Raw genomic sequence first — 20,974 nt, 5'->3', positions numbered from 1 at the left:
TTTCTGGTATGTTATTTGTGTCTTCCTTTGTGAAGACAACCAAAGTATGTATTTAGTTGGTCAGCCATTTCTTTGTTCCCCATTATAAATTCCCCTGTTTCTGACTGTAAGGGACCTACATGTGTCTTCACCAATCTTTTTCTCTTCACATACCTATAGAAGCTTTTACAGTCAGTTTTTATGTTCCCTGCAAGCTTACACTCGTATTCTATTTTCCCCTTCTTAATCAATCCCTTGGTCCTCCTTTGCTGAATTCTAAACTGCTCCCAATCCTCAGGCCTGTTGCTTTTTCTGGCCAATTTGTATGCCTCTTGCTTGCATCTAATGCTATCTCTAATTTCCCTTGTAAGCCATGGTTTGGCCAACTTTCCTGTTTTACTTCTGCACCAGACAGGAATAAATAATTGCTGCAGTTCACCCATGCGCTCTTTGAATGTTTGCCATTGCCTATCCACTGTCTTCCCTTTCAGTAACGTTTCCCAATCCATCATAGCCAACTCGAACCTCATACCATCGTAGTTTCCTTTAAGATTCAGGGCCCTAGTCTCAAAATCAACTACGTCACTCCATCTTGATGAAGAATTCTATCATATTATGGTTGCCCATTCCCCAAGGGGCCTAACACAACTAGATTGCCAATTATTCCTTTCTCATTACACAATATCCAGTCCAGGATGGCCTGTTCTCCAGTTGGTTCCTCCATGTATTGGTCTAAAAAACCATCCCGTATACACTCCAGGAATTCTTCCTCCTACAGTATTGTTACTAATTTGATTTGCCCAATCTATATGCATATTAAAGTCACTCATAATTACAGATGTTCCTTTTATTGCATGTGTCTAATTTCCTGTTTAATGCCATTCCCAACATCACCACTACGGTTTGGGGGTCTATATACAACCCCCACTAATGTTTTTTGCTCCTTGTGTTTCTCAGCTCTACCCGTACAGATCCCACACCGTCGGAGCTAATAGCTTTCCTCACTATTGCATAAATTTCCTCTTTAACCAGCAATGCAACTCCACTGCCTTTTCCTTTTTGTCTGTCCTTCCTAAATACGGAATACTCCTGGATGTTCAGTTCCCATCCCTGGTCACCCTGCAGCCACATCTCCATAATCTTGACTATATCATACCTGTTTACATCTATTTGCGTGGTTAATTCATCCACTTTATTGTGAATGCTCCTCGTGTTAAGGCACAAAGCCTTAAAGCTCGTCTTTTTAACATTACTTGTCCTGGATTGCATTGATTGACAGCTTAAAAAAAAAGTGCTTGTTTTTGTAATTCTAATAGGCTTCATTGGCTGTGAGCTGTAATGGTTTGTTTTGATAGCTGAGGTCATTATGAATGCATAGCTGAGTTTCAAACTCCAGAATCACTTATCTTAGCAGGGGCAGAATTCATAGTTTGATTAACAGTTTTAAGAGGTTACTGATGGATTATCTGTCTTTGGTGTGCTTTCTGAATAGATGTTGCTTGTTTTTACAACATTGACCACTTGAGGGGATTTAATTTTTTTGAATGGCTTTTTGACTTAGGTTTTTTCATTATGACGTGTGTTTGAATGACAGCTCTATTAGATTGTTAGAAGTTTAATTTTTTTTCAAAGAGATGGCTCCTGAGGGAGGTTTACCCAAAGTGGATACTGGGTAAGCAGCTATGGAGGATGCATGGAATATGAGGACGTACGGGGGTGTATGAGGGGCCATGTGGGTAGATGAGGGGTTGAGGGTTTTAGGACCTGACATTTATTATTACAGCTGGGCTGATGCCCCAGTAAGCAGAGGAGGGCATTCTAGCCTGCCAGCCTCACCATCCGCCCACCTGTTGCCACCTCAGACATGAAAATATGGCAGGCATGAGCCTTTTAAAAAGGGGCAGGTCTGTCAAAGTTTCCTGACTTGATCTTCCTGCATCATCCACACACATCTGGCCCCTGTTGTCCATTACTTTCTTCCTCACTGTTTTCTATTTGTTTTGTCCAAAGTCAAAAAAAAATCCTTTGGTTTACCTGACTGTCAGCTTTCTGTCACAACTAGTATAATTGTTTACATCTCATTCCATTCAGTTTTGTCTCCTTCACAACAATGCTAACTTAACAGATAATAAATAGTGCAAGAAGAAACATTCAAAATACCTGGAGACGGCACAACAACTTTCACACTTATCCAAACAGAAAAATGGTTAAGAAGAAATCAGAAAAGCGGTTAAGAAATCAATCTTGAACAAATGTACAACCTCTTTGAAAATTAATGGTACCAACACTATCACAATCAAATCCTTTGAGATAAACACGTACCGGCCCAATACTAATGCACTTTGTGAATCTATCGTCAGCTACGATGTGGTCGTAGAGTTCTGTGATTGCCCTTTTCCTCAGGCTGGTGCTGTGGTGATCCTCATACACATTCAGCAAAGCTGCAAAAGCCCAAATTTAATGACTCATCACCTCAGGTGGAACACCAAGATAATGGTACAGCAGAATGGTACATTTACATCTAGGTGTATATCAGCTGTGGAATCTTCATTTATAAGCAGGATATTCAAACACATCTTATTTTTGGGGTGGAGGGGTGGGAGAGATGGAAGAAAAGGAAGTTAGGGATACTCTCCCATTAACTTGGGTACAGCAAACCTTCTCCCATTTTGATGGATTTCTATTTATTAATGAGCAGCTTTAAATATTTTACCCTCAGTTGCAACATAAAGCAGAGTGAAGTCCCCACCTCCATTACTCTTGTTATACTCCAATCTATGCCACCCCATCTAATCTAAATGTAGAGCGGTTCTTGAAGAGAAACAACATTTAGTACAAAACAGTTCTAACAATGGTGCAACTTCTAACCCCATCACCTGATGTCAAGCAGTCAGATTTTTAAAAATACATTCAAGACTTCTTTGGAAACACTGAACACATGCTCATTCAGTGGGAGCAACTTTAACCCCCAAAAATGGATAAGCTGGGGTCAGATGAGATTTAAAAAAATATTTTAAATCACAAATCTTACCCCAAACAGCCTGTTTTCAGATTTAATGGAAACAACAGGGGCGGGAAACCAACTAGCTTCCAGGAGGCAGGCTGGAGGAGACTACCTTCTTTCATGCCTTCAGCCACCTTCCCCCACAATCCCCAACACCATCTGTTCTGGATCAAGGATTCCCCTCCCATGGCCTGCAGCAGACCCGTCCAAGATCCTGATCTCCCATGCCCCTATGCTCCTACTAAGGGAGCTACAGCCTTGAGTGTTCCCTGCACATCAGGCAGCCAAGCCTGCCAGTTAGGCTGGCGTCTGGGCAGGAAGCCTGTTGAATTACCAACATTGCAGAAAACACAGAAATCTGAGTTTGCTGACCAAAACTCTTCCTCCCTGCCAATGCAACCCACCTGTCAATATTGAGGTAAATGCATCTAAATATTTAACATGTGAACAATTGCTACCATACCTGAATTGTGAATTTGTATGCAGCACATGGATAGAGGAAGGGGGCAATGTGAGCCTTTGATATCATTCTCCTTTCACTGTCACCAGGCTGATACTCAAATGCAAACATCTGAGTGTCCATGGGTAAATTAAGATATTAGCTACATTGTTTTAAGCTTTGCATCCACCTTGCTGGTTGTATCAGTTGAAGAAAGAGGCTTAGCAAGAAGCCAGAAAATACTGATTAAAAATGGTTGGAATAGCTTAGCATTGAATGAGAAATCTAATGCATAACTCAGCCGGACGATGAGAAGATTCTAGGCCAGATTCCAAGAAATCCACTTCAAATTTACACTCTCCCCATTTATTTACACGGCCCCTCTCTGAATTTGCCCCTCCCTTCATGAACTTCATTTCTAGCTTTGAGATAGCTGTTCAACACCTCATTTACCAGGCATTTTGCAGTCCTCAGACTTTAATATTAATTTTAACACCTTCAGATCTCAATCAAAGCTCCTATCTTCTCTCTGGCAGTTGGTGCTGGCAATGTGTGAATGGTATGCTGATGTTTCTGAGGATGAGGTGGATTGAAACTTGGTGAGATCGGAATGCAACTGGCAGGGTGGTCTGCACCCTTGCTGTTGGCCTGCTTTTCTCTTCTATCAGGGATGTTACAACTGGTCTCTGCTGCTAAGGGAAATATCAGTCATGGTTCCTGCTTCTGTCTAGTGGTGCATGCTGCCTAAGTATACATATGGACAATGTGTGGGGGAAATATTGGGCACAACTGTAATGGCCCACACAATCAAACAGCTCAAAAGGCATTACCATTCAGGCAAATAGAAACCTAAGAATAGGGGTAGGCCATTTAGCCCCATGTGCCTGCTCAGCCATTCAATTAGATGATGGTAGGTCTATATCTTAACTCCATTCACCAGTCTTTAATCTATATCCCTTGGTACCCTAACAAAAATTTAAATTTCAATCTATCAATCAATTGTCCTAGCATTCACAGCCTTTTGGGGGTGGGTAGGTATTCTAGAATTCCTGTACCCTTGCATGAAGAAGTGCTTTCTGACGTCAACCTGGCTCCAATTTTAAGGTCGGGATTCTAACCAGAGGAAATAATTTCTATCTACCCTATCAAATTCTTTGAACATCTTAAACAACTCAACTTTAATTTTCTACATTCAAGGAAATACAAGCCTCATCAATGCAATGTGTCCTCACAATTTAACCCGATTAGCCTTGCTATCATTCTGGGGAATCTGTACTGCAAAACATCGTACCCCCAACCATCGCCTCAGCCTGAGCCAATTTATGTTTCAAGAGGTGTGTTCAGAACTGAATAAAGGACTCCAGATGGGGTTTCATCAGGGCTTTGTACAACTATAACATAACTTACACCCTTTGTCTTCCTGTCCTCTTGAGAGAAGGATAACATTCCATTAGCCTTTTCTTGAGAGAAGGATAACATTCCATTAGCCTTTTCTTGAGAGAAGGATAACATTCCATTAGCCTTTTAGATTAAAAAAAACTTTACCTGTGTGGTTTGCTCAGTAATTTAGTTGGAGACAGTTTCTCTGGTATCTCAACCCACCTTGAATCAACAGCTTCAGAAATGGAGGACATTTATTGTTACTAATGAACATTCCACTTTGGGGGCGGGGGGGGAGAACCTAACTTTGATGTCGTCTTTAAAAAAAAAATGGTGAAACACAAACCATTTTGACTTTTCTGTAACTGAGGAATCCTCCATACCGTATGCAATAGTGAGAAGCTTGCTGTGTGGTGTGTACAGGTCACAAACTGCCACATTGTTTCGCTGGGCAGGCCAGTCAATGGTACTGTAATCCTGAACATAGAGTTCCTGGAGAAAAACAAAGTTTTAGAATTTGCAAGGCAAACTTCATTGGTGAATGAGATGTGATAATACAACAGTAACATGCAAAGTGCAATAATGGCATTTGCTGCTAAATACACCAAAGGAAACTTTTCCAGCAAGATTTTCTCATTAATGGGACGTAGTTCCATCTAAAGTAGACTTAGTTCCAAATTCAGATTCTTCTGTCCCTCTCTCCTCTACTGCCCCCAGATTTCAACAGGACACATAAATCTTACAGATACTTAGGCTGTACTTACAGAATAACCACAGCATCACGGCACTAACAAGTTGCAACATAAATGCAGACTCGGGGGCCTAACCAAATTCTGGCACAAGACTCCCTCTTCCAAGGCATTGCCCTCTGTCATTCTGGAATTAGGATGGGGTCTAACATCAGGTACTTGTTTGGAAATAGTAGGGAATTTACAATTAAGATAATTGCAGTGTGTTTTATCAAGAGTATTACACGCTTGACCAAAATCAGGTGTCTGACACAAGAAAATTCACAAGCAGAGCTTTTGTTTGCCCAGTATGAAGTTTACACTTTAAGAACAAAATCCAAGTTCAGAAAACTTAGTGTAGGTGGCAATAGCCAAAACATAAGAAGCCTCAGGTGTGCACAAGAGTACTGCTGGAGTACAACCAGCTAAAGCCACCAAGCTTACCAGCGCAGAGCACTGGTAAACTTTCCACTTCCTACAAACTTAGGACAATGCTCGGCGGTGCTCTGGAGTACTTCATACCTGCCTGGTCAAGTTGTAAATTGACAGTTGCCATTGAAGGTTGACTCAGTTTCAATATTCCATCATCTTGGAGCCAATCCAAACTAAAAGAGGCCTCCTATACTCTCCAACCTACAGGATAGTCACTTGTTTGTCATGTGGGCAGGCAGATTACCTTAAAGAATATTTTAATATTTCGGCATCAAAATGCAGCACAAGAATATTATTTCAATGCATTCTGCCAATACCATGTATTAAATGATGTAATTCAGTACTAATTCTTTCACTAATCCTAGTTTATTATTTGCATCACATAGAAAATCAGTTTAGCTGAAATAGAAAAGGTGGTGTCGAACCACACAACTATTTCTACATTGTAGAGTTCCAGATGCTAACAGCACACTCGAAGCTTGACATCATCCAGGACAAAGCAGCCCGCTTAATTGGCACAACACCCACAAACATTCTCTCCTTCCATCACCAATGCACAGTAGTAGCAGTGTGTACCATCTACAAGATGCACTGCAGGCATTCACCAAGGTTCCTTCGACAGCACCTTCCAAACCCACGACCACTACCACCTAGAAGTACAATGGCAGCAGATAGATGGGAACACCACCACCTGGAAGTTCCCCTCCAAGTCATTCACCATCCTGACTTGGAAATATATCGCCGTTCCTCCAGGGTCAAAATCCTGGAACTCCCTTCCGACAGCACTGTGGTGTGAGTGTACCTACATCACATGTACTGCAGTGGTTCAAGAAGGAAGCTCACCACCGCCTTCTGAAGGGCAACTAAGGACGGGCAATAAGTGCTGGCCCAGCCAGCAAAGCCCACATACCATGAATTAATAAAAAAACCCACTTTAAATCTGTGCCCTCGTGTTCTTGATCCTTTTACGAGCAGGAACAACTTCTCCCTATCTACTGTCCAGCCCCCTCATTATTTTGAACATCTCTATCAAATCTTTTTAGCTTTAAGCAAAAAACTGCAGATGCTGGAAATCCAAAATAAAAATACTTGGAAAAACTCACCAGGTCTGGCAGCATCTACGGAGAGGAGCACAGTTAACGTTTCGAGTCCGAATGACCCTTCAATAGAAGTTCTGTTGAAGGGTCATTCGGACTCGAAACGTTAACTGTGCTCTTCTCCGTAGATGCTGCCAGGCCTGAGTTTTTCCAGGTATTTTTGTTTTTGTTCTCTTTTTAGCTTTCTTTTTCTTCAAAGAGAACAGTCCCAACCTCTCCAATTTATCTTAGTAACTGAAATTTCTCATTCCTGGAACCTTTCTTGTAAAAGTCTTCTGCACTCTCTCCAATGTGTTCACATCCTTCCTATAATATAGCACCCAGAACTGTGCACAATACTCCAGCTCAGGTCTAGCGAGTGCCTTATATAAATTCAGCATAGCCTCCTTGCTCTTGTACTCTATGCCATTATTAATAAAGCCCAGGATATTATATGCTTTATTAACTGCTCTCTCCACCTGTCCTGCCACCTTCAATGATCTATGCACATATACACGCAGGTCTTCCTGCTCCTGCACCCCTTCAAAATTTCACCCCTTATATTATCTGTCCATGTTCTTCCTAGCAAATTGCATCACCTCACACTTATCCATATTGCAGTTCATCTGCCACCTATCTGCCCACTCCACCAACTTACCTATGTCCTTTTGAAGTTCTACACAGTCCTCTTCACATTTAAAACAAGCTGTGTACCATCTGCAAACTTTGAAATTGTCCCCTGCAGACCAAGATTTAGATCATTAATATACATCAGGAAAAGCAACTGACCCCTGGAGAACTCCATTATAAACCTTCCTCCAGCCTGAAAAATACCCATTGACCATTACACTCAATCTCCTATTTTTCAGCCAATTTTGTATCTACGTTGCTACTGTCCCTTTTATTCTATGAGCAATAATTTTTCTCAAGTCTGTGTGGCACTGCATCAAATGCCTTTTCGAAAGTCCATGTATGCCACATCAACAGCATTACCCTCATCAACCCTCTGTTACCTCTTCAAAAAACTCCAGCAAGTTAGTTAAACACAATTTCCACTTCAGAAATCCATGCTGGCTCTTCTTTATCAACCCATATTCTTCTGCTCCTATGTCATATAAATAATAAAAGGGTGTACAAACATTAAAAAAAAAAGCAAAGAGAGTCAAAGGGGGAACAAATGGTAAAAAGGCACAATCAATGGCTTTTTACTTAAATGCATGTAGTATTTGGAACAAAATAAATGAATTAACAGCACTAAGAGAGATTAATGGGTATGATCTTTTAGCCATTACAGAGACATGGTTACAAGGAGATCAAAGCTGGGAGCTAAATATTTAGGGGTATGTGACTTTTCGATAGGACAGGCAGGAAGGAAAGGGTGGTGGGGTAGCTTTGTTATTCCATCTTGTACCAAGTACGATAGCAAGAAATGACCTTGGATCAGAAGATGTGAAATCCAATGGGTGAAGGGGAAGACGACACTGGTGGGAGTAGCCATTGATTGTGCCTTTTTACCATTTGTTCCCCTTTGACTCTTTGCTTTTTTTTATGTTTGTACACTCTGTCCCTTCCTGTCACACTCTGGATATCATTACCTAAGTAGCTGCCCTGCAATGCCACCATATCCTTTTGCTTTGTAAGCCTACTTAACCCCTCTACAGAACCCTCCTCCCCTCTATTTAGTTTAAAGCCTTCTCTACAACCCTAGTTATTCGATTCGCCAGGACACTGGGTCCCAGCATGGTTCAAGTGAAGCCCATCCCACCGGAACAGCTCCCTTCTACCCCATGGTGCCCCATGAACTGAAACCCATTCCTCCCACATATGCCTATAGAAGACTTTATATTGGCTGCCAGTCTTTTCTCATAATCCCTCTTCACTTCTCTAATATGCTTTCTCACCTCCCCTTTGAACCTTCTGTATTCCTCTTGGTTCTCAATTGTATTTTCTGCCTGGTCTTCTTTTTATTAATTTCTATCTCCTTTTTTCATTCAGGGAGCTCTGGATTTGTTTGCCCTACCTTTTCCTTTCGATGGAATACACCCTTGACTGTGCCCGAACCAATTCTTTTTTGAAGGTAGCCTATTGTTCAGCTACAGTTTTTTTCTGACAATCTTCTGTTCCAGTCTATCTGGCTCATCGAAGTCAGCTCTTGTCCCGTTAATTATTCTTACTCTGGATTGCCTATTGTCCTTTTCTATCAACATCCTAAAACGTACAATACAATGATCACTGTCTCCTATATGCTCCCTGACTTACGCTTGATCTACTTGGCCCACCTCATTTCCAAGAACCAGGTTCAACAGTGCATCTTTTCTTGTTGGACTGGACACATACTGCTGTAGAAAATTCTCCTGAACACATGAACTTATGCCTCTCTCTGCCCTTTACAGTACCAATCCCAGTCTACATTCAGTTAATTAAAGTCCCCCATTATAACTACTCTATAATGCTTGCATCTCTTTGCAATTTCCCTGCAGATTTGTTCTCTTACATCCTTCTTGCTAGTTGGCAGCCTATATACTACACTGAGCAATGTAATTGCACTGTTTTTGTTCCTTAGCTCTAGTCAAATTGATCCTGTCCTTAAAACCTCTGGGACATCCTCTTTCTGTAGCATTGCAATGCTCTTCTTAATCAATACTGCCACCCCCCTCCTTTCTTATCTTTTCTGAACATCTTGTACCCGGGAATATTTAACACCCAGTTCTGCCCTTCCTTGAGCCAGGTCTCTGTTATCGCCACAAAATCATATTTCCACATGGCAATCTGCACCTGTAACTCCCCAATCTTATTTACTATACTTTGTGCATTCACGTATATGTATAGTAACCCTGATTTAGTTTTGTTACTTTCTCCCTCACCCTAACTTCACCTGCTAACATACTATTCTCTATACTAGTGCTATCTGTCACTTCCAGTATTTTCTGCACCCTGGTATTACTCTAATATTTTCTCTTGATTTGCACACCCTCTCCCAACTCCAAACATGGTTCACTGAAAGAAGAGTTTTATGCCTTGTGCAATATTCAATCAGGTAAAATCTCCCTCATTTTATGAATACGTTTTATCTTCACATACCATTAATTAGGCCGCCATCTATGGCAACAGAACAATGGAATAGAGCTCCAATAATTCTATACTCAAGACTTCAGAGTTTAACAATTCAGTCCAATGTGGTGTAAAAGCCTTACCAGACCCACCCATGTTGAAGCTGAACAATAAAAGTCTTCCAATTATGAAAATGTAAACTCAGATCAAAACATCAGGAACTCTGAGCGGTTGTTCCTACCTGACGCAGGCTGCGAATAAGCTCATCTTCCTGTGCAGTGAGCCGCATGGCATAGCAGTAACTCATAGGGAGGTAGACTTGCCGACAATGACACCACAACGTGGAGGGGTGAGCTGGCACCCATCGAGGGAAGAGCCTAACATAAAATTACAATACAGACAAGCTCAGTAACAAGTAAAGCATTGTAAATCTGCATGGAAAACTAACATTTCCTACTCCTCTAGTTGATATCTCAGCACCACATTTCACTCCCCAGTTAAGACAGCAGGCAAGGAGCAGAACGATGCAAGGCAGTAGTCCAGGAAATATTTGCCAATGACTATTCCCTCCCTGCAACCCAGGGGAGTATCCAACCTCTGATCTAAACCTCTCAAATACAGATGGCCAGAATTGGAAACTAAGTAGAAATTAAAATGTCTGATTTTTATTTTTCACTGTTTTCCCTTCAATTTTCTTCATTGCTCCTGTACAGTTCCATACACAAGGTACTCTCTGGGATCTTGGTAAAGAACCAATTTTGTGTGTGTGAAACTAGAACCACTAGCCAATGCTTCTGTGCAACAGTAAAGATCTTCACAACTGAGCTTGATCCTGTTCTTACACATTTTCCAATAACAATCAACACATAACAATTGGGAATGGGATCCTGGCAGTGTTTTGCTTTTTCTCCTCTTATACAGTCCCTCGGGATTGAGGATGACTTGCTTCTATCCTGGTTTGATGGGTTCTCAGATGGCTGATAAGTCTATTGTATGATCTGCAGATTCTGGGACATATGGTGCTTAGGGGGTCAAGTAGATGAGTTGTTTGGAGGTTTGTGTGCTCTTGATTTCACCTTTGTGTTCCCGATGAAGTCTCTCTGTGTTCGGTGCCTTCCAGAATGAGCCATCTCTATTTGGTTGGTCACCGGCCAGGAACTCCCATGTGTTGGTGGGGATGTTTGACCTCTTTAAGGGCAGTCTCAAAACATCCCTGAAGTGTTTCCTGTGGCGATTAGGTTGCAAGTAGATTAGTACAGGAATACTGCACCTCACCCTCAGCAAATTACCCCCAAACAAGGGGGTAATTTACTGAAATGATGAGAAACTGTTCAACCTATGTTGCCTTCAATCCAAAACCAAACCTACTCCAGCCTCAGTCATTGAGCTTCAGTATGCACATAACAGTTGTGTGTGAGTTCACTCAAACTGAGCTCAAAGTTATTGACTCCTTCTCTGAAGCTTATGAGAAAATGGGCCTTTCACTAAACACCTGGAAAACTGAGGTCCTCTTCCAACCAGCTCCCACAGCAAAATACCTCCCCCGCCATTGATTAAGGTCAATGATGGGGTCCTGGGAAATGTGGACCATTTTCCATATCATGTGAGACTCCTCTCGACAAAGGCAGACATACATGACAAAATTCATCATCGCCTCCAATGTGCCAGCTCATACTTTGGCCGACTGAGGAAGAGTATTTGAGGAGGATCTCAAACCTGACACTAAGGTCATGGTTTACTGGGCAGCAGTGCTCCCACATGCTTCGGAGACTTGGATTAATTTGAAAGCCACCAGAGGTGTCTTCACAGGATGCTCAAAATCCAGTGGCAAGAAACACGGTTCAATAGCAGCGTCCTCTCCCAAGCAAACCTGCCCACCATTGAGGCTCTAATCACTCAAAACAGCTCTGCTGGGCAGGAAATATCATTTGTATGCCTTAAGCCAGACACCTGAAGCAACTGCTCCAATCAGGGGTACTTGCCTCAACTGCTGCCTGGCTGAACTTAGTATAGATTGGAAGTAAAACTTAGAACCTTCTGGTCTCTGACCACAGAGTTGTTCCAGTACAGGAGGAAGCCATTCGGCCCATCATTTCTGCACCAACTCTATGGATGAGCACTTCACCTAGTGCCATTCTCCTGCCACCTTTTCAAATAATCATCTAATTCCCTCTCGAATGCCTTGACTGAACCTGCCTCCACCACACTCTCAGTGCATTCCAGACCCCAACCACTCACTGTGTGAAAGTTTTTTTTCTCATGTTACTTTTTTGCTTATTTTACCAATCACCTTAAATCTGTGCCCTCTGGTTCTTGATCTTCCACCACCAATGTCAACAGTTTCTCCCTATCTACATTGTCCAGGCCCTTCATGATTTTGAATACCTCTATCAAATCTCTTCGCCTCCTTTTCTCCAAGGAAATTAGTCCCAACTTGTCCAATCTATTTTCATAACTGAAATTTCTCATCCCTGGAATCATTCTCGTAAACCTCTTCTGCACTCTCTCCAATGGCTTCATATCCTTCCTAAAATGAGGTGCCTAGAATTGTGCGCAGTATTCTAGCTGAGGTCTAACTAGTGCCTTACACAAGTTCAACATAACCTCCTTGCTCTTGTACTCTGTCCCTATCAATAAAGCCGAGGATACTGTATGCTTTATTAACTGCTCTCTCAGCCTGTGCTCCCACATTTAATGACTTACACACACACCCCTCCCTCTGTTCCTGCAAACCCTTTAGAGTAGTACCCTTCTTTATGCCGTCTCTCCATGTTCTTCCCAACCAAATGTATCTCCTCCCATTTCTCTGCATTGAACATCATCTGCCACCTATCGGTTTGTCCTTTAGAAGTTCCACACTCTCCTCCTCTCAGTTTACAATGCTTCCAAATTCTGTATCAACCACAGATTTTCAAATTGTTCCCTATACTGATTTGTCACTATATTTGCTCACCAGGTCATAGAAGAATAAGTTAACAATGAAGTTGACATTATATACATAGATATATCTTAATATATATTTAGTCTATGAGGACAACTGAAAATGTGGGTAAACATTGGACAATTTCCTCCTGCATTCTTCTATTGATAATCCTGAATCTGCTGACAATTTATCAATTAGCTAAAACCATCTTTCAATTCATCCTTTCAAAATATTTCATAATTTTGAAAACTTGCACTAGATGTGTGCCTCAATAGTGTTTGTTTAAATATAAACACCTCAAATGTTTTTTCTGTCAATTATGCTATAACTTTAATAGGTACAACAGCATATGATTAACCCAGAGAATGAGTTCAATTCCCATGGCAGTTTGAGAATTTGAATTCAGTTAAAAAAAATCTCAAAATATAGAAGCTGGTACCAGTAAGTCAGCATGAAGCTGTCAGGTTGTCATAAAAACTTAACTGGTTCACTAATTTCCCTTAAAAGGAAATTTGCCATCCTTGCTTGTCTGGTCTGTACATCATTCCAGTCCCGCCAGTGGTCGACTCTTAACTGTGCTCTGAAATGACCTAGCAAGCCACTCAGTTGTATCAAACTGCAACGTTCAATAAGAATAAAAATGGATGGACCACTCAGCTGTGACCTGGGCACTGAACTCAGGCATGATGAAGGTACACCTAGCCCAATCAATCCTGTAAGATGCTCCTCACTAATATCTGGGGTCTGGTGCTGAGATTAGGTGAGCTGTTCCATATATTAGACAGGGAACAGCTTTAATGATATTCAGAATTGTACCAATCAGCCAACATTCCAGATTCCTCCATCACCATCCGGGTTGGCCCAACAAAAGGACAGACCAAGAGGTGGTGGCACAATGATATACTGTGTGCTCGTCTCCTACTGAAACCCTGATCCATAAAATTACTATTAGACTTGACTATGCCCACACAATCCTGGCTGAACTCTCATGTTCTACTCTCCATAAACTTAAGGTTATCCAAAACTCTGCTGCCTATGTCCTAATTTGTACCAAGTCCCTTTCACCCATCACCCCTGTGCTTGCTGACCTACACTGACTCCTGGTTGAGCAATGCCTCAATTATAAAATCCTCATTCTTGTTTTCAAATCCCTCTATGGCCTCACACCACCTCTACTTTTGCTGTAATTTCCTCCAGTCCTACAACCCTATGAAATATATGCATTCCTCCCAAAATCTCTCTGCCTCTTTATCCTCCTTTTTAAGATGCTTCTTAAAACCTACCTTTGACCAAGCTTTTAGTCATCTATCTTAATATATCTTGTGGTTCGGCATCAAATTTTGTTTGGCAATGCCCCTGTAAAGCATCTTGAACATTTAAGGTATCAAGGTTGGAGAATGTACTCTGGGTGGGGTACTGCAATGTCTATTGCCAAGAGTAGTTCAGTATCACCACCAATTAAATCCACTTACTTGTGGCACTACCATCAAAGTAAGTGGAATAGATTAAGAATAGCTCTAGCAGCTCAAAATTGGGCATCCATGAGATGCTGTGGGCCATCAGCAGCAGCAGAATTGTATTATACCACAATCTGTAACCTTACATCCTGCCTTATCCCTCACTCTATCACCACCATTAAGTCATTGTTTAAGACCATCTTCACTTCTTCAGGTTGCTGAATGCTTACACACACCTTTTTCATCCTGTTGCAGTCCTTGGACTCTCCAGGCTCCTTCTGAAGTACCTTGCCTTGTTTCTTTTTCAGCTCAGGAACTCTTCCACCTTCCTTTTGAAGTCTCACTGGCCAATCAAGGTTAATTTCCCTCAACCAATTTTGACCTAGAAGATTTGGTCCTCTACCTTCCAATACCATCACGGGTAGTTGTGTTGATTGGTGTCTATAATGAAGTTACTCTGGTGATACCTTTAACCTGGATTTTTTCACCTGTGTACATTTTCAACTTGGCAAATGTTTGTTCCAAATTTAATTGTTCATCACCTTTTTAAACATCTGAAAGTGTGTTCTCCTAATTAGTGGTAGAAGCACTGGTGTCTAATTCCATTTTTAATGGTTTAACCATTCACTTGCATTGTGACAATTGGCCTTCTTTTCCCAACTTTCGTGTTGCATAATGAATAAAATGTCAGAATTGGTTGTTTCTGGCTCTTCTACCCTATGGCCAGGATTTTGCCCTCATGGGGTGGGCAGGAGCGGTCAGGAAGCCGACTGCTACCTGCAATCGGGGCCAGACCGCGAGTTCACACCGGCAGGCCAATAGCGGCCCACCCAGCATGGTGTGCATGCAGCAAGGATGAGCGCACAACTTCGCGGGTGCACGCTGCAAAAACTCCGAGGAACAGAGCTGCCTCGGAGATGAACAGTTTTGAAAAGTAAAAATAAAGAATTGTAAAATGTTAAACATGTCCCCTCTGTCACATGAGCAGGGACAGGTTATTGATGAAATGTTTAAATGTTGAATAGCTGTTGGAAACCTCATTCCACCCGTGGATGAGCTTTCCTAAGAAATCTAAAGGTTGCTTGGCCTTTTCGTCTGCCTGCCAATTGTAAGGTTGGATGGGTAGCACAAAATTTCTTTCAATTATGAGTTTAACGGCCTTAATAGGCCTTTTAATTGTTGGTAGACACACTGCTGAATCCTGCACGTGCCCACCCACTGAAATATCACGTGTCATTTTACACATTTGGGTCAGGTGCACACCCACCCAAGCGTGTAATATTCTGGCCTAAATACTTCATTGGACTTGGACTGTTGTCTGGAGGTCTGTTTAAATCTCGCTTTGCAATGTCCCAATGTGTCCACTTCTATGACAAAAATAGCACTATCTTTTTAAATTGCCAATCGTTAGGATCATTGTTTCCACATCAATAAAAATTAGTTTTCAACTTTGCTGCTAAGCTGTTTCTTCTAAATTTTTGGTTGGTGGGAGCTGTTTCCCATTTTGTGCCCAACTAGGAGAACGGCGCCATTTTGCGCCCCTTGAATTTCTTGTGAATCCCTTACAGCACTTTCCATCGGAAGCGCTATTTCTAATGCATCCTTAAAATCAGGATCCACTTCAGCCAGCAATCTTCACTGAACAGTATCCTCCTGCATGCCACATACCAAACGATCCCTGAGCATGTCATTCAGGGTTTCACCGAAATCACTATATTCCGTTAGTTGTTTTAATTTCACCATGTAGATAGCAACGGTCTCCCTGGAGCTCTATTCCGTGAGTTGAACCTGAATCTCTGCATTATGATTGAAGGGTTGAAACTTGGGTTGAAAATGTCCCTTAATGAGGTCTACTAATTCACTGAAGGTCTTCAAATCTGGGGCACTGGGGGCTGTCAAGCTTAGAATTAAACTGTAGGTTTTGCTCCCACAAATACTCAAGAGAATCGCTCTCTTTTCCTCCACTCAATTTCGTTGGCTTGAAAGTAGAATGCAAGACGTTCTATATATTGAGACCAGTCGTCTGGCTGGTTCAAAGGGATTGATTCAGCCAAATTCTGGCATATCAGATGAGTATATCATCTTCTTAATTATTAGATACTCACAATCACTGAGCAAGGGACGGTATCAGATCTGATTTATCCCATCCTTGTCGCCAGTTTGTTATAGTGTTGATTTTCCAGGCAACTTTTCTTGGTGGACACATTTAACTTTATTTACAAGACAGCAGTAGCAACTACATGTGTGCATCAAACTCTATAACTAAAGAAGAACTCTCTTAGAGGTTCCCCGTGCTGCTAACCCATTGGTTTCCACAGATCATGTGATCTTACAACACAGGGTTATTCTTAAAGCTACAGTCATACATTAATCAATAATTACTACAATCACATATTTTGAGACGGAGATGAGGGTGATTTTTTTTTCTCTCGAAGGGCCATTGGTCTTTGGAATTCTCTTCCAGAGAGCAGCAGAGGCTGGGTCACTAAATTAGAGAGATTTGATGTACAAGGGAGTCAAAGGTTATGTGGGCAGGCAGGAAAGTGGAGTTAAGGCCACAATCAGATCAGCCATGATCGTATTGAATGGCAGAGCAGGCTCGAGGAGCTAAATGGCTGCCTCCTTCTCCTATTTCTTCAAAAATACATCCAGTGAAAACAAAACAGAGCCAGAAACTTGGTCATAGATGGGTTTGTGGAGGAACTTTTTAAAAAGTGCAGAAGCAAAGGTGCTCAAAATGGATTTGCAGAGTTTGATCAAGGTGGTGCTACTCATGCTAGGGTGAAAGGTGGGGTTTTCACATCAGTCTGGAGTTAGGAGTATTCAGGAAGAGATAGAGAGTTGGAGATGGTTACCCAAAGTCAGGTGCAGCAAGTCTATCACTGGTTGAGGGACAGTACCTGATCTGATTCACACACAAGAAAAAGGATTTGACATCAAATATACTAGGGAAGAACAGGCAATGGGGTGCTGGATAATTGGATTTTAATGTGGGATAGGATACATGTGCCAGAGGACTGGAAAATTGCAAATGTTACACCCTTGTTCAAAATCAGGTGCAAGGATAAGCCCAGCAATTATAGGTCAGTCAGTTTAACCTCTGGAAAACAAGAGTTCTTATCATTAGAACTGCTGTCACTATTCTGGCCACGTGATTTGACTTATTTTAGTCTCATTCATTTTTTAAAATTCTTTATTCTCATTTGTGGCTCCTCCACAGAATCATCAGGTACACCTACATTACTACTTTCACCTTCCTCTGTAAAAAAATTAAAGCAAAATATTTATCATGACCATTCTTCAAATTACAAGATGGTCTCTTCATCTCCAAGTGGCTCTATCCATTCTTTGGCTATCCTTCTACTTATGTGCTACTTATCCTCTGGCTGTCATAACCATTTTCTTGCCTCTTTTTATATACTTTTTACAGTACTCCGTTTTCTTCTGCATCATTCTGGGGAGATTTATTTAACCTCTTTTTCAAAAACCAAGTTTTATTCTCACTTCTCTATCCATAGAACCCCACAATGTGATGCATCGTCTTTATATCTAGACTGTATTTACGTGTAATAATCAATTACTGTCACTCCACTCTATTCACCTGCTATTGTTTTCCAACAAATCAACCTGAACTGGATCTTCTATCAGCCCACTGAAATTACCCAAATTTATAGTCCAATTCAATGACTATCCATTTTAATTTACGTGATTATTTTCAAGTGTCCTTCTAACTTCAGGACAATTGTTCACACGGCTTCATTAGCCAGATCTAATACTATATCCCCCTCATTAGAAATACAATATACTGATGAAGGAAATAGTCCTCGTTTTGACCCAACTTTTGTTTCGTCCTAAACCTTAGGATTCCCTAATTATAACAACTTGTTTTGCTACATACCTCCTGTTCCAAAACTGGCTCCAGAAACTTGGAAGCATTCAATAGCTTAGTTATAGGACTCACCACATCTCAGGAAACAAGGTGTTCATCCCTTCCCAGCTGTAGACATTAAGAATGGCCAACCAGAATTTACCCCAGGATGGGATTCCAACTGCGCCACCTGAAACCATGGGGAAGACAATTATTGTAGGTGTTAAACATTTGTGTGTATGATGAGAAATCATTTCCTGTCCTCAATATCTGATTATATTACAAAAAATATTGAAAGGAACATGTAGCACCTCCTCATCCTCAAACAACAATAGCTGGCAAACATACTGAATGCAAATACAGTAGCATCTCTACTGAACCTGCGCAATGAGGGACTAAATAACACCTAACTCTGAATGATACAATTCTAAAGCACCACTTTGTATATCAATGGAATATATTTTTAAGACTTTCTCCCAGCCACAGAGATGAAAAGATCTGAGTTACGTTTCAACTGGGACAACTGACCATAATACCCCAGGTTCAGGGACAAAGGCAAAATAAAAATACAGCTTAGTTTCCTAATTCCAATTGTTATTCAGCAAGAAGTGTTTGGATGCTGGGTGAGAATAGAATCATGTCCTCCAACTGCAGATACTCACTGCAGGATAGCTTGCTCACTGTTCAAACTCATGTCCTAGACAAGGTTCTGCCACCAATGGCAGGTTGAAAGAGCAGTAAAGTTGACCATAATCAAAGGAGCAACACCTATGGATGTGGAACTAAAGGAGTTTGAAAATATGGATGGGGCAAAACTGTGGAGTAATTTGCAAATGAGAATGGTTCTTTTAAATTCACTGAAGGTCAGCAAAGACTGGGTTGAGTTGCTTGTCAAGGGACATTTAGTGCAGGTTAAGTGTGATATGGGAAAGTTGCATTTCATTGGAAGCGGAGGATTGACAAGTCAATAAGGAATGAGTGGTGGAGAAATAGAATCTGAAGAGGATGGAAGCATGAATAAGGATTTCAGCAGCAACGGGGGTAAACCTGTTGCAGAGGAAGCTGTTAACACAGGAGAAAAGTAAGTGGTTTAGATGCTGGCTAGGTTATGGATCAAACTGGACATAGTGGTTTCGCATGGAGAAACTCAGCTTGAGAACGTGGCTGAAGGGAGGGAATGGAGTCACCAGCAAAGAGCTGAGAATAATTGTTTTGTTATTTCTGATGTTCAGCTGAAGGAAATTTTAACTCACCTATGACTTAATATCAGACAGGCTGTCTGACTGGATAGAGTTGGCTATGTTTGAGGGGAAATGGTGGAAAGATGAACCTAGCTGCAGTCAGCACACATGTAGGCTAGCCTTGTATTTGCAGATGATGTAACTGAAGAGTAGCATGTAGATGAGCAAAAGGAAGAGACTGAGAGCGATCCATGGGGAACATCAGGGGCAGTTGTGTTGGAACAGGTAGGAATAAATAGTGCCATGGAAAAGAAAACTGGCAATGAAGGAGATAGCATAATTGATTGTGTCAAATGCCACAAAGTTTGAAGAGAATAGGTAAAGCAAACCACCAGTTATCATCTGAGACATTGTAATTTCTATATTTTGACCATGACCGTTTCAGTGCTCTGCGCAGCAGGAGCTGGCAAGATTCAAACATGGGGTTTTGAGATAAGCACAGAGCTGAGCAACAACACATATTTAAGGGCTGAAAGGAAAAGGAACTAGGACAAGGGTTGGGAAGGATTGATAGTCGTTGTTGGGACAGTTGTGTTAGCTGATCCAAAAGAGGAATGCTATCTGAACAAAATGAGACAGTAATATGAGTGAAATTGAGTGTCTAAGAGTGGCTGAGGGAGGACCCAGGGAGCAGAAAGTGAGTCCCAGAGAAAAGAAGGGTTTGGAAGAGGTACAGGGAACATTGGGCAGAATTTTAACTATGGCACATTGTTCCTGACAGTGATACAGAAAATGGGCATCAGTTCTGCTCTCCTGCTTTTTGCTGGTTCCCACATGATTCCAATTAAAATTTAAAGTGCCAGCAGTGTGCATGGGAGACATGTGATCACATGGCAGGGGAAGATTTTCAGTGGTGAAACCCACCATCAGCTGACAATACAGCAAGTATTGGGCGGACTATAAAAAAGCCTACTAGACAAACTGGGAGTCTCTTTATGGCCACAACCTTCCTGCCCAACTCCATTGCCATTAACATAAGATTTATTGAAAGCACAAAGGGAGCATGGATCTTTTTCAAATTTAAATTTCACTTGTAAGTATTTTATATTACATTGGTTTCACTGAATGAAAGCTAAACGTACTAGTGTACCTCCTGGTTGGCATGCATCGATGGTTCCAGGAGAGTTCGGGACATTTCTTTATGATGGAGGAAACAATGTTGTGTTTTTGTGTTCACTCTTTATTGAATGTTCATGTTAGTGTTGTACTCACCACACTGGGATCACTCTCAGCAGGATATCTGAAATGTTGCAGGTGAACTCAAAGCCCTGCAAGGACCCTGCCAGTTATGCCTCATATGGACAGTACTGACCCTCATTTTCTTAACTTCAATGACTGTTCCCACCCGTTGTGTTTCTATGTTTACTTTATACAAACTCACCAACCTCACACCAGG

At 41.5% G+C, this 20,974-nt stretch overlaps 1 protein-coding gene across 2 annotated transcripts in view; it reads right to left on the bottom strand.

Moving 5' to 3' along the window:
* Positions 1 to 20,974, bottom strand: part of lss (lanosterol synthase (2,3-oxidosqualene-lanosterol cyclase)) — a 144,137-nt gene that overhangs the window by 77,499 nt on the left and 45,664 nt on the right. For both annotated transcript variants that reach the window (XM_078551676.1, XM_078551677.1), the window contains exons 6-9: positions 18,431 to 18,527; positions 10,331 to 10,466; positions 5,186 to 5,294; positions 2,302 to 2,420 (exon numbers count right to left, since the gene is read on the bottom strand). In XM_078551676.1, coding sequence (XP_078407802.1) covers positions 2,302 to 2,420; positions 5,186 to 5,294; positions 10,331 to 10,466; positions 18,431 to 18,527 — 461 coding nt within the window. The remainder of the gene's footprint in view (positions 1 to 2,301; positions 2,421 to 5,185; positions 5,295 to 10,330; positions 10,467 to 18,430; positions 18,528 to 20,974) is intronic.

This window comes from Cetorhinus maximus, chromosome 11 (genome assembly GCF_964194155.1).
Source record: "Cetorhinus maximus chromosome 11, sCetMax3.hap1.1, whole genome shotgun sequence".
NCBI classification, from domain to species: Eukaryota; Metazoa; Chordata; class Chondrichthyes; order Lamniformes; family Cetorhinidae; genus Cetorhinus; species Cetorhinus maximus.
This window is presented reverse-complemented; position numbering and strand designations above follow the sequence as displayed.